This window comes from Neopsephotus bourkii, unplaced genomic scaffold, assembly GCF_033783945.1.
Source record: "Neopsephotus bourkii isolate Nb327-2 ecotype Australia unplaced genomic scaffold, CSIRO-AGI_Nbou_v1 NB_659, whole genome shotgun sequence".
Lineage (NCBI taxonomy): Eukaryota > Metazoa > Chordata > Aves > Psittaciformes > Psittacidae > Neopsephotus > Neopsephotus bourkii.
The window spans coordinates 4,790,735-4,804,377 of record NW_026901158.1 but is presented as its reverse complement, the minus strand read 5'-3'; the positions used below and the strand labels follow the sequence as shown (position 1 = coordinate 4,804,377).

General features: G+C 51.8%; 1 protein-coding gene across 4 annotated transcripts in view; it reads right to left on the bottom strand.

Annotated features, from left to right (window-relative positions):
• Positions 1–3,792: 3,792 nt before the first annotated feature.
• Positions 3,793–13,643, bottom strand: part of RAPGEF1 (Rap guanine nucleotide exchange factor 1) — an 82,808-nt gene continuing 72,957 nt past the window's right edge. For all 4 annotated transcript variants that reach the window (XM_061352715.1, XM_061352716.1, XM_061352718.1 and 1 more), the window contains 11 exons: positions 13,436–13,511; positions 10,315–10,399; positions 8,885–8,977; positions 8,344–8,529; positions 8,103–8,187; positions 7,791–7,885; positions 7,251–7,329; positions 7,006–7,107; positions 6,532–6,629; positions 5,350–5,478; positions 3,793–4,799 (listed from right to left, as the gene is read on the bottom strand). In XM_061352715.1, coding sequence (XP_061208699.1) covers positions 4,649–4,799; positions 5,350–5,478; positions 6,532–6,629; positions 7,006–7,107; positions 7,251–7,329; positions 7,791–7,885; positions 8,103–8,187; positions 8,344–8,529; positions 8,885–8,977; positions 10,315–10,399; positions 13,436–13,511 — 1,179 coding nt within the window. In that variant the 3' untranslated portion in view covers positions 3,793–4,648. The remainder of the gene's footprint in view (positions 4,800–5,349; positions 5,479–6,531; positions 6,630–7,005; positions 7,108–7,250; positions 7,330–7,790; positions 7,886–8,102; positions 8,188–8,343; positions 8,530–8,884; positions 8,978–10,314; positions 10,400–13,435; positions 13,512–13,643) is intronic.

Genomic DNA, 13,643 nt, shown 5'->3' with positions numbered 1-13,643 from the left:
CGGAACAGCAGCACCGGGTGCGGGACGAGGCTCTGCTGCGGGATGTGGGATCCGGTCACTGCGGAGCATCTCGGAGGTGCCAAACAGGACCCGGTGCAGAGGAAGCATCCGGTAGGATTGGGCCTGGAGACGGAGCCAATGGCCAAAGGGTGACAGAGAAGCCAAAGCGCGTGTGCGAGAACCCTCCCTGGTAATGAACAGTGTGAGAAGAGACTGAATGACGTCATTTAGCTGCTGCGGTGATTCTGCACACAAGTCAATCACACACAGATCAATCACACACAAATCAATCACAATCACACACAGATCAATCACACACAGATCAATCACAATCACACACAGATCAATCACACACAGATCAATCACAATCACACAAATCACAATCACACACAAATCAATCACACACACACAAATCACAATCACACACAGATCAATCACAATCACACACAAATCAATCACACAGATCACAATCACACACAAATCAATCACACACAAATCAATCACAATCACACACAGATCAATCACACACAGATCAATCACAATCACACACAGATCAATCACACACAGATCTATCACAATCACACAAATCACAATCACACACAAATCAATCACACACACACAAATCACAATCACACACAGATCAATCACAATCACACACAAATCAATCACACAGATCACAATCACACACAGATCAATCACACACAGATCAATCACAATCACACACAGATCAATCACACACACACAGATCAATCACACACACACACAGACTGCATCGCCACCTTCCTGCTGTTTCCTGACTGAAATAAACCACGGATGCAGCCAAAGCTGCTGTTTTCTCTGCCAGGACCTTCCCCTCCATCCCCTGGCTTTTGTCCACCCCCAAATCCGGGGTGAATTCCCCTGCCATGGATTAAATCCGGGTTTCCTCCCGAAGCAGGACCCAGGCATGGGGAGCCCACGCGGGGCTGTGCTGGGGCTGCAGCAGCCCCAGGCCTGAGGGTGCCACTCGCAGGGAAGGGCAAGGGGAGGATGAGCTTCCAAAGGCCGCTCCGATGAGCTGAGCTGAGCTGAGCTGAGCAGGACACGCGCATCCTGCACCAGGGATGTGACAGGCCCCATGGTCCCATCCAGCTTTGCTGCCCTGCTGGGACACAGCACCACGGTCCAGCCCCGGTGATGGGCAGACACATGCATGGGCTCAGTGTCTGCACATCCTCCTGACAATGACTTCCAGAGGGATCCTGAACCCTGTCCATGGCTGGCACAGCGCTGCAGTGGGCACGGATCCCACAGGGGTTATCCATAGCTCCCGGTGCCAGCACACTGCACGCACTGACCCATGTGTGTCCTGGGGAGATGGACACAGGGGCATCAGTGCCTGCAGGAAGGTGACAGGAGCAGATTCCCCTCCCAAGGGTGAGGGATGCACTGGGGCAAGGCCACCCCTTTGGGGGTACGGATGAGATTTATGGGGGGAATGATAAAAGGGACAAATGCAGAGGAACAGCCCGAGGGGCAGAGGAGAAAACACGAGGCCACACCAGCGCCAGAAGTGGATTCGATTGTCACTTTAATCCACGGACTGCTGCATGCACTGTAAACAGGACCTCAGGCGGGTTTGTTACCGGTGTTTATTTGTCTTTAATATAAAAGGTACAGGTCTGAAATGCTTGCAGGAAGATGCCACCATCAGGACTGGGTTAGTGGTAAATACACAATACAACCGGTGGGCTGCGGGGGGGGGAGCGGGGCAAGGGGCTGGTGATGGGGGCATCACTGCCCCTGCTCCCTGCCCAGCGCGGGGAGGGGATGGAGACCCCCGTTTCCCCCCAGAAAGAGGCGATGCCCTTGAGGATGCTGCTTGCAAGACACAAACACGCTCATGGCCAAGCAAAGGGCTCTGCTCTGCGCTCCCCAGCTGCTGCTCCTGCAGATGGGGGGGCTCTGGGTGAGGAAACCTTTCCTTAGGGTCCCTGTGAGCCTGAGGTCGGGGGGACAACGGCAAAGGGGAGAAAGGGGATGGAAAGGCCGGGGGAAAGGGGCTCAGCCCCATGGTGCAGCTGAGCTGGTGGAGGGCAGGGAGCGAGCCCCCCCATTGGTGGTATGAGAGTGATGGGGCTGTGGCTTTACACACGACACCCCTAGAAACAGGCTCTTGTCACAGCACAGGGGCCCGGGGACGTGCTCGGTGCCGGCCCGTGCCAGACACGGGCTCTGTTTGCCTTGTGGGGTTTGCTTTAAAACCTGACTGACAAAGGCAAGCACCGGCATCGCCTCTGGGCATTGCAAAGCCTCGGCTGGACACAGACGGCTCCGGTGCCCCCAGTGCCACGGAATGAACCGATCCGATGGGCTCTGGCTCAGATGTCGCGTTTCAGCGCAGGAACATCCCCGCTCCTCCCCTCTGGGGATGCTCAGCAGGAGCTGGCGCTGGACCCCACGCTCTCCTCACCTAGAAGATGCCCCCACAGGCACATGAGGGTCTCCCTGTGCCTTGGCATTCGGCTGCTGGAAAATACTGGAGCTGGGGCAATCCCATGGACAAGGGCAATGCTGCCATGGGTCCAGGCAGAGCTGCCGTCCAGCTGAGACTTTGCAATCTGCAGGGGGAAGTGCTTGCACCTCTGATTCACCCAAAGTAAACAAGAGACTTCAGCAAACACAGAGCTGCTGTTGAGAAATAGGGTAAGGATGCTCTGAGAACCACCCATCTGATGCTCCCTGAAACACCCCATCCGATGCTCTCTAGAACACCCCATCCGATGCTCTCTCGAACACCCCATCTGATGCTCTCTCGAACACCCCATCTGATGCTCTCTAAAACACCCTATCTGATGCTCTCTAGAACATCCCATCTGATGCTCTCTAAAACACCCCATCTGATGCTCCCTGAAACACCCCATCTGATGCTCTCTAGAACATCCCATCTGATGCTCTCTAGAACATCCCATCTGATGCTCTCTAGAACATCCCATCTGATGCTCTCTAAAACACCCCATCTGATGCTCTCTAGAACACCCCATCTGATGCTCTCTAGAACATCCCATCTGATGCTCTCTAGAACACCCCATCTGATGCTCTCTAGAACATCCCATCTGATGCTGTTTAGAACACCCCATTTGATGCTCTCTGAAACACCCCATCCGATGCTCTGTGAGAGACCCCATCACGAGCTGCTGCCCTGAAGCCACAGGATTTTAAGACCAAACTCTAAAAACCAGGTGACACGATGCTATGAAAGGCTTCACGAGGCTGCTAAACCCTCCAGGGTACAGTTAAACCCACCATCCATGCTGTAAACCATGGGGTGAGGAGAGAGGAGGGGTGTGAAATGGCCTGGGGGGGACACAGAAATGGGACAGAGGGGCTGAATAAGGCACACCAAACAGATTGGGGTTAATGGTGTGTGTGTGGGAAATGAGACCCCCCCCCCCCCCCCCTTTGCTCTTCCATGCTGGGCTGGGGGCAATGGGGACCTGCTGGGGCTCCTGCCAAAGCGCTGAGGACAAAGCAGAGCACCAAGGGCCAGACACACATTTGGCAACAGTGAGAGGAGAGGAGCGGGGTGCAGGGGACGGGGCTCACCAGGCTCCTTCCCACTTCCATTCCCAACCCCAGAACCATCCCACCTGCTCTGATGCCCGGCTCCTGCACCCGCCCCGAGCCTCCTTTCTTCCAGCGCTTGGAACAACGGTGTCACTGGTGGGGAGTTTTATACATACTGGTTCGCACTTCTTTCTCCTAGAAACTCGTCGGTATTCAGACATGCATCGAAAAGAAAAGTCCCCCAAGGATTCTAAACACTAATATTTACAGTCCCGTATTCTACAGCATTTACTGTGCAAAAGCTAGTACCATCGCTAGAAGGTAGGGCTCCACGGACCAGTGACCCGCAGTACCTCGGTAGTCCGTGTTCCCAGGGTTCGGAGGGGTCACCGTTGCTTAAATAACGAGATCTGAGAGGAGGAGGGGGATACGATGGCTGGAGATGGCCCATTTTCAGTGCCTCTTCCCTATCTACAACCAGTGCCTTCCTCCCATGAAGAAGGCGCCAGAGACCTGGGGTAAACCATAGACCCCTGTAAACACAAGCAGCTCTCTGAAAGCAGAGCTCCTCTGGCAGGCAGCGGGAGCCTCGTCCATGCTCATCTCCTATGGACGAACACGTTCCAAGGTGGTGGTGGTGCAGGGGAGACTCAAACCCTCAGCTTCCACCGCTGCTGACACCACTCCGGAGACGAGTCTGTGGGTGCTGAGCTCTTGCCAACCCTCCTTTGTGGATGAGAACAAAAGCCTGGCTATTCCCGGATGCCATTGGCCAGCAAACCAGTAACACACCTGCATGGGACCCTCCTTCCACAAAGCTCTCTCCCCGGGTTTAAAGCTGATTCATGGCACAGAGGGATGGGAAGAGGAGGAGGAGGAGGAGGAGGAGGGTGAGTGCAGCGAGCACCGGCTGAGCTCTGCCCTGCGCGGCCCACGGCGCGCCCCGGTCACCTCTTGCCTGCTGCGAGCGCCCGACGTTCACCCCCCCAGCGGGGAGGGAGGCTGCATCATCCAGTAACAGGTACAAACATGGAACTCCAGTCTCATAGCTGCCCTCGGGGCGCCTGCGGAGCAATTCTCCTGGCTCGCACAACCCCTCCTCCTAGGTTTTCTCTTCCCGGTCTGTTTTCCGCCTCGTGATGTTCCGAGGTTTGATTTTGAGGGACAGTTCCCACAGGGCCTCCTCAGCCAAGTGGTCGCTGAAGTCGTTGAAGAAGGACACGATGTCGTCGTTTCTTTTGATGTCGTAATGGCTGGAAAACCACGGAGGAGGGATGCAGTTAAACAAGGGGATGCCCAGGGGCCGCTCCCAGCTTCAGGCTACCCTCACCCTGTGTGCTCAGTGCATAGGACTCAGGACAGAAGTGACACCAAACAAGGGAAGAACCATCATGGCCATTGCTGAACTGGGGGGGAAAAATCAGACCCCATCACACTGAAATAAGCACTTAGATCTGCTGCCTCTGCTGCAAGACAGCACTGGGGAAAACCCTCCATGACCTAGAGAACATAGGGATTGTCAACCTGGAGGAAAAACTGTGTCTGAAAGAGTAGTGGGAAAACTGCCCTGGATCTCAAAACTAATGCAGGAAAAATATCTTCATAACCTTTAGTCATATTCAACCCAGAGAGGGAAAGAGGCTGGGACCAGAGCTCTGTCTTTCCCAGGTCTCCTTACACCTCCATCACAATGCTTTGGTTTCAGATTCCCTTCTCCTTGCACAGTGGCTCCCATGCCCCTGCCCCAGTCCCTACCATGGTGCCTTCAAAGCCAGTTCTGACCCCCACTGCTGCTGCACTTACACTTGTTGGAAGCACCTCATGCTGTCCAGGATGTTAAACTGCTGCCAGCGCTTGGAAAAGTTCACTTTGCTGTCAATGTAATCAGGGTTTCCCAGATGAACAAAGGTCAGGTCCTGCAGAATCAGGCCTCTGAAAGAGAGAAAGGGGCAGCAGGCCAGGGAGTAGGCAAACAGGTAGAGAGGTTAGTCACCCAGGGGCAGGATGCCAGCCAAAAGGCAGCCAGATGCAATCCAACAGCCTCCCGCTGCTGCCACCATCAGCACAGCAACTGAGCCAGAGGGAAACGTTCCCCAGCAGCAGATCCAAAGGTGTTCAGGTGCCAGGTGCCCACCACACAGAGCTGAGGGCCCTCCCAGGCACTCACGGTCATGCTAAGGGTGCTGGGGTTGTTCTTTCACTCCCCATGGGGGCAAGGACCCAGCTGGAAGAAGGCTGCAATGGGAAGTTCCTGCCAGGGGCTAAACCTTCCCTCCAGTTCTAGGCAAGAGGGTTTTCCTAGCAAGGGGGTCTGTGCTCCCTTCCTCCTCCCACCTCCCCTACTCTGCTAAGTCCCTGCAGGGTCCTGCTGTGGTCCCAGCCAGATGAGATGCTGTGTACCTGTGCAACCTCTTCCCACAGAACTCTTTCCATGAAACAAAGCAAGACCAGGAGAAGCTCTACTGGTGCAAACCCAGACCAAATCTGTTATCTAGATCAGAGGGCTCTTACAGAGAAGTGCAATGGCTTCAACCTTTCATCTAGGAACAGCATGAAGCAGCACGTTTGACAAGGCAGACTCCTCATTTACCAGCTCTTGCAGTCAGCAGAACCAGAGCTGTTGTAGAACCTGGTATCTGCTGTGGGAAGCTGTGGGATCCATTCCAACTCCTGGTAAAAATCTATCTTTCTGCACAAAGATCTCAAAGAAAATACATTTAAAAAGCACCACCTCAAGATCCAACCACTTGATTCTTCCTTTGCCACAGTCAATTCACAAAAAGATAGCTGTCAGCCTGCCTTCCTATGCTACAGGACAAACGGCTCCAGAGAGGGCATGTGGGTTGACGTGGCACAATGCCATCTTATTGTAGATGTAGGGCAAAAGGCAAGCGCTGAGCTGAGCAGAAGCTGCTGAGGAACCCTTGAAGGAACTCATTTAATGGGAGAAGTAACAGCAAAGGGAAGAAGAAAGTCCCAACTCACAGGTAAGGTATGCAGGGAGGCTCCACATCAGCCAGAGCTGCTCGGTAGGCGCGGAAGGACGAGGAGCTGTCTATCAGCGTGCAGTACTCAGCCAGGCCCTGCAGGACACAAAGCCCACAGTGACACCACTATTGTAAACCCATTTTCCTTGTAACCTCCCATCTGGAGCACCAGGGAGCTCATGCCATCCTGCAAACACCTCCAACTGATTTACTCAGCCTGACCCCAAGTATGTATGGACACAGCCTCGCTGCCTTCAACCTCACCAAGCCTTCAGTTTGCAGGGAGGAGGAGGCTGTTCTCACCCAGTCACACTTCAGGCTCCCAGCACATGGCAGTACACCCACTGGAGAGCAGTTATCCAGCATCCCTCCACCCCTTGTTGATGCTGAGCTGTTAAACCCACCCAGCTGTTATGTGCTGTAAGCACAGGCCTCTTCCCGTCTGCAGATAACAGCCCTCACTGCTCCTCACCTCTGAGGTTTGCTTCTGCCACTCCAGCCTTCGGATGGGTGCAGAATCCAGTGCAGAAAGAATGGCCAGATAGGAATTAAAATTATTCAGCTTTCGTAAGTGCTGTGAAGAGGGAGAATATCCCAGTTACTGCAGAGATCTGAAAAGCCTTCTGGCATCAAGCAGCTCTCCCAGCCCCACGGTCCCGCTCCCGTGCTCCTTTAAGGAGCAATGTGTGTGATTCACAGCAAGAACCAAGCTGATACCTTCATAATCTTTATAAATTTAAGGAGCAGCCTCTCTCGGTCTTGGGCTTTCTCTTGTAGCATAATTATGGACCGGACCCTGGAGGAACAGACAGGACAGAGCACATAAACCCACACAAGATTCCTTCTTGTTTCATTTCATAAAACCTGGTAACTGATGAGCATGGGCCAACCATACAAAGTTCATGGCACCTCCAATTTAAATGGAGCACTCTACTCACAACAAAGAGAAGAACTTTAAGGATGGCCACAATAACCCTCCACTGAGCACATTTACTTGCAAGGGAAATGTTTGTTTGAAAGGCTCAGTGGTACTGACAATAATTCCTCTGTGTTACACTGCCCTCTGCAATCCTCCTGATTTCCTTTCTTGTGTGCTCTTGGGTCTTTGATGAGGGCCCTGAACCTATTTCTTGGCCAAAAATCTATCTTATCCCAGTGGCAATAAGGGAACCCAACTCTACAGGGAGTATTCTGAGTATTTACAGGGCCCTGGGGGTTAAGCACAGTTCAGTGCCACAGTTGTTCTGAGCTCCTTACCAGTAGGACATGTTATTAAAGTGCTCTGTGAACTGTGTGAGGTTGGGGCTCTTCTCTTCATTTTGCTCCTTTGCCCAAAGCAAAACTTCTGGGATCTGCCAAGGAAGAAGAGAAGGGTGGGAAAATACCACACATTAAAATGGGATTTCTGCCTCGACATTCCCAGTCGCAGTCTGTGCTCACAGCCACTTGCTGACACAAGTCCAGCTGTCTCTACAACCCAACAAGTGTGCTTGGGGAACAGGCAGAGAACACCAGAGGGTACATGTCTGGATCCCTCCCCCCACCCTTACCCCATCCTCAGCTCTGTACCTCGATCTTATAGAAGAGTTCAGCATCTAGGAGGGTCAGCTGCTCAGCTATCTCATGGCTGTGGAAATCATGCAGGGTCCCAGGCCTGTAGGAAACAAGGATGCACTATAAAGGCTCACAAAATGTGACCTGTTTTCTTCTCTTTCTTGTAGTTTGGACTGTGCAAGCTTCTGTGCCCCCAGGAAAGGGGATGCCCTGCCTCTCAAAGAACCAAGATACGGTCACATGCATCTTTCCTCACCTGGCTGCCACCCCACGGGCTGCAAGAGGTTTGATGGAATTGGTGTAGCTCAGCATTTTCTTCTGGTCCACTTTATCCAGGATGTTTTTGCGCAGCACTCTGGCGAGGCTCAGCTCCCCGTTGCACACCAGCCTGAAGACCAGGTCCATCAGCAGCTTGAGGATTTCTTCTGTCAACTCCACTAAGCTGAGAGAAAGATGGAAAACCCAGGTAAGGCATCAGAGCTACAGTGTTTGTATCTGTACCAAGTCTTGTTGCTCCTTCCTACAAGCAGAACTGAGTGAAATTCCTCCTCTTCCCAGCTCTTCCTTTTCCAGAGATTCCCCTTTTACTGGTTATTTTAAAACTGACCCATTTAGGACACACCAAGAACCTGCTCTTCCAACAAGAGGGTTCAGCACTGGCAGTGTCTCACTGGTCAGCGTAGGGGATTTCAGCTGCCATTAGAGTTGAGGTTTAAAACCACATTTTCATAACTGCCAGATGTCTGTGTTGGTAATGACCCCCCATCTCCCACCCTGAAGCACAGAAGGCAACTCACCACAGCTCGTCCACCACTCGCACCAGCACGAAGAAGGTGTTCTTACTGACTCGCTTCTTAAACGTGTCTGGGAAGTGGCAAAACTTCTCATATGTTGGTTGCAAATTAAAGAATCAACTTCATGTGGTGAGACCAGCATCAGTGCAGGGAACAGCTGCCTTGAGGAACATCAGAATAGCACTGTTCTGTCTTGACTGAAACTGGTGCTCACTTTCCAGAAGATAAGGGACACTGATGTGGCTACAATGAAGATGGTATTAAGCTGCCTCCAGCTGTAGGTTGCAGGTGTATGAGGAGGTACCTACACCTCACAGAACTGATGCTACAAGAGCAGGTGTACCCTGAAACTGTTCTCTCTAAGGTGGAATGTAATGAGCAGCACTCCTCTACTGAGATCTCCCCCACCGGTGTGTGACATCTGGTCCCAACAGAGCTCAGATGTCACCTCTACCTTCCTTACTGCCCAATTTGCTGCAAGGAGAATGATGGCAGGGGAGACAGCACAGGTTGAAAAAGCTTCGCCAGATGGACAAAGGGAAAAAGGTTTTCAGCAAGTCAAGCACTGACAAGGGCCTGCAGGAATGCCCCAGACACTATTTTCAGTGACAACTGCTCTGCAGTAAGGTTTGCTGTGTCCTTGGCCGTGCTGATCGGAGCAGGAGCACAGGGAGCAGCAGCTCTGCTGCAGATGGCAGTGATGAGCTGCAACACAGGACAGGGTGACGTCAGGCTCCCTTTGACGTGTGACAGGACCAAAGCCCACGAGGCTCTTACACTGCATGAACCAGACACTGACCTACTCAGCTGACAGTGAAGGGAGCCAACGGAACTGAGCCGAGGTGAAGGAACTGCAGGCAGGGTGCTTAACAAGAAGCTTTCTCCATACTCAGCCAGAAATGCTAATGCTCACCCTGCCATGTAGGGGCCCTTGCCTTGTTAGCAGCAGTTACAAGCTCAGTTCAGAACTAGGAGGCCAAGAGGACGTTATCTTCTGTGCTGCATTTCTTGTAATAAGAGAGGGAATAGATCTTGATTGTTCAGTCATCTGTAGTATTGAACTACACCTGCCCGAGCACACAGGCCCCATGGCCCCTCTGGAAGGCAGAAAGCACCGTGATCCCCATCCTACAAAACAGATGTCCCAAACAAATGACCGAATTCCCAGTGATTACAGAAAATCTGAACTGCTCTTCTCCCCTGCCAGGGCCCTCAGGAGACTCCTCTCAGGGCAGTACCTGACCCTGTCTGGACCTGCCCAGCAGCACCTCCCATTGAAGGAAGTCCTGCCTGGGACACCTCCAGGGCAAGCATATTACTGACCACATTCTCAGCAGGCTTTTGACCAAAAACCTTGCCACCATCTCCTTCCACAATGACTTCTCAGCTCTGATGCCTGCTGTGTGTGAACTGCCATTCATTTAAAAGGATATCTGTACTGCAGCTTCTTGATGAGCTCTTCAGGGGTAATGAATGTCCTGTATGTAGTCAGGAAAGCTTCACAGTACAGCACCAGATCTACAGAGAAGGACAAGAAAGCCTCAGTCAAACCTGCTTTCAGGAAAAGGAAGCTTCTTTTAGGGTTGAATCCAATCTTAGAGGAAGGAGACACACACACATTTTGACACACTTTACAGAAATGTGCTGTTGTTTCTTACCAGCAGATGGACCCTACGGCACAAGAGCCACACTGAAACTGTCCTGACCCCACCAGCCTGGCTCTCATTTGCAGCACTCTGGGCTTGCAGCTTCGTTTATGTGACCACCAAAGGGGTCAGTGAAAAATACCTGCTTGTGGGACAGGCACGTTCATTAATGGCTCAAGGAAAAATGTGGTTTAGACCTTGGGGATGAAGGATTTAGACCTTTAAGGAGAAGACCTGATGGGGAGAGGTGGGGGCTTGTTCTCTGTCTTTACTGCTTACAAGGCCCTGCAGAAGGACATGGTCTCTCTTTCCTCCTGACCAGGAATGCATGTGTTCAACATGGTGATACAGTGCTGCAGACCCTTTACTTGTGCTGTGTTACAGGAAATTACTGGCTGGGTTTAAACCATGACACTGCCCCAGGACAGTCTAATATGACATTCATTTCAGCCAAAAGAAGACTAAATTACGCTGCAAAAACTGATGTTACCAGGACCACAACCCTGCCACAACACAGACACTGACACAGTGCATGGAGTCAACTTCTGTTTCTTAATCCGCAGCAGTGGGTGCTCCAGGCCCCTGAATCACAAAGGTTTTGGCCATTGTCACAGCCACAAAGGATGTGATTTGAAAAAGCAGGAACTGCAAATGGGAGACTTCAGATCAAGACTGCAGTACACTCTGTCCTGAGCAAGGCCTGGTCACTGCGTACAGCACTGGTCAAAGTGGAAGCTTACCATCTCCAGTATAAAACCCAGCAGCCCTGCAGGTAGCATGTGCAGAGGGATGGCACTGCCCCAGGGCACTGCAACCACTGGCAGAGCACTGTTAGTGCAGACAGGAAGAAAAGGCTTCTGCTGTGCCTGCCCAGGCTAGGCTGTGCAGGTAAAGCTTGTTTCAGCCAGGACAGGGATCACCCCACACCCACGTGCTGTAACATCCATCCATTGCGCATGGAGGGTGGGCACAGTGTGACGGTTGTGCCTCTCTACCTGCAGTGTTTCTCTTGGCAGGAGCCTCATGGAGATGTTGCTTCCTCCTGCTCTTAAATCAGAAAGCTCTGCTGCCTTTTGGTTAGAGACAATCAGACAAAAGCCCTAAAGCCCGAGGCTGGGTGGTCATGGGATGGGTGAGTCCCCAGCCTCATCCAGCTGTAATCCTGCACTCACAGCAAGCACGCGTGGCTGCGAGCACTGAAGCGACCATGGATTTTATTCCTAAAGACCACAAGTCTCTCTTTATCCCTTACTGCATTTAGGTTTTTTAGACAATTCAAATGGACAAGAAGCATCATGCAACAGGGCGTGGAGTTACATTTATTCTGGGTTCCCATCTGCCCAAAAGGCAACGTGAGGTAATACAGCTGGTCTGCTCTGGCACTTGAAGCTGCCAAGAAATTCATCTTTAAAGGAAAGCCTCTTAACTATACCCCTCTGTGCCGTTTGGCTGATTGATTTACAAGCCCTGAATTCCTCTCATTGTAAGCTTAATTCATTAACCCTCTCAGTCACCCAAACACTGGGTTAGCATAGCACGAATTCCTTCATGCTCCATTCAGCTCAGCGGCTTGGCAGAGCCTGTGGGGCCAAGCTCTGTGACTATTCTGAGCTCCCTCCACCCAGCCACTCTCCCTGTCCTTGTTCTCCTTGTTCTGGAGAACAAGCAAGAATAAATCAAAGCTTCTCTATTCCAGTTTCAGCATTTTTATAAGGGGTATTCCCACCATCTCATTTAGACTGCTTTTAAAAATACACCTATCAACCCCTCATGCACTCAGTTGCCTCCTCCTCCCTAGTACGTTCCTAACTTTGGTCCTTTCTGCTTGGATTCAATGCCTGATGTAAATAGGGAAAAATTGCTGTCAGGGGAAGGATTTTCTTGCTAGCTGAATGGTGCTGGTAAGTAATTGCAAGCACCTGATGCTACAGTAAAACCCCAGCCATTTAAAAATGCACATGAAAGATATCTCCCCTTTGGCTATCAAACCTCTGAAATACGAGCACTGAGTGGTTCAGTGGGTTCCTTGCATCCCAGGAGATAAGGAGATCAATTCTGGTTAAGGCTATCAGCACAAATGTGTTTGGCAGGGTCAAAATCACTCTCTGGAAAGATTGCAAAGGCTGCCTTTGCCACAGGTCTTGGAAAGGAGCTCCTTTGTGAGGGTGGTGACTGGGTTTGGAGAGATAAAGCGGGGTTTTTACCAATCTAGAGTTAAGGGTTGTTAAACAACCTTTTCTTCCCCCGCATCTCCTTCCCTGTACTATGGATTCCCTCTCTGAACTGGTCTGAGTGGCCATCAGCATGCAAGTGGTAGAGAGTGGGACTAGGACATGTTAAGTTGAAAACAAGGGGTGTCAGAAGACCAGCACCTGAACAGCTTGCCCAATGTCCATGGGTACTGAATTAGACCCAAACCAACATCCTCCTTTCCTACTTTGATACAACAGTCACTCCAGCACCTCCTACACCACCACTGCCCTGAAGTTCAAAGGGTAAGGAGAACTCTGAAAGCAGGAACCAAGCCACAACAGGCTGGTCACATCTGCTGTTGGAGAAGACAGTGGCCTGCCTTGGCAGCTACAGACACCAACACAACACTGTCACCAACTCCACTGGTGCACCTTGCCTTGTGGATCTGGGCAAGGGCTATGAGGAGTTAATACCATCCCCGTTGCTAAATGGAACAGGCGCTTATCCAGCTTATCTCCATTTCACCAGAGATAAGCACATCCCTCCCTCCCCTAGCTCACAAACCCAGTCCTCTCCACCCTGGCCCAGCCATAGCATGACTGCACAGGCTGCAGAAGACAAGCAGCGTAAGGCCACACCAGGCTGTGCTCCCCAGCCCTTTGGTGCACCCATTATCATAGAATAGTTAGGGTTGGAAAGGACCTTGAGATTGTACCTTTCCTGTCGGTCTCTGTTGCATGCACCAACAAAATGTCTCCAGATCCACCACGAACATCTGGCCCATCATCTCCCTGCAATGAGAACAGGAACATGTTAGGCATGGCCCAAGCTCTGGTTTACCATCTCTGGGGTTCAAGCTCAGCAACAGCTGGCAGAGCACACAATGTTCCTGGCACTGCCTGCAGTGCAAGCTGGGGCATGGT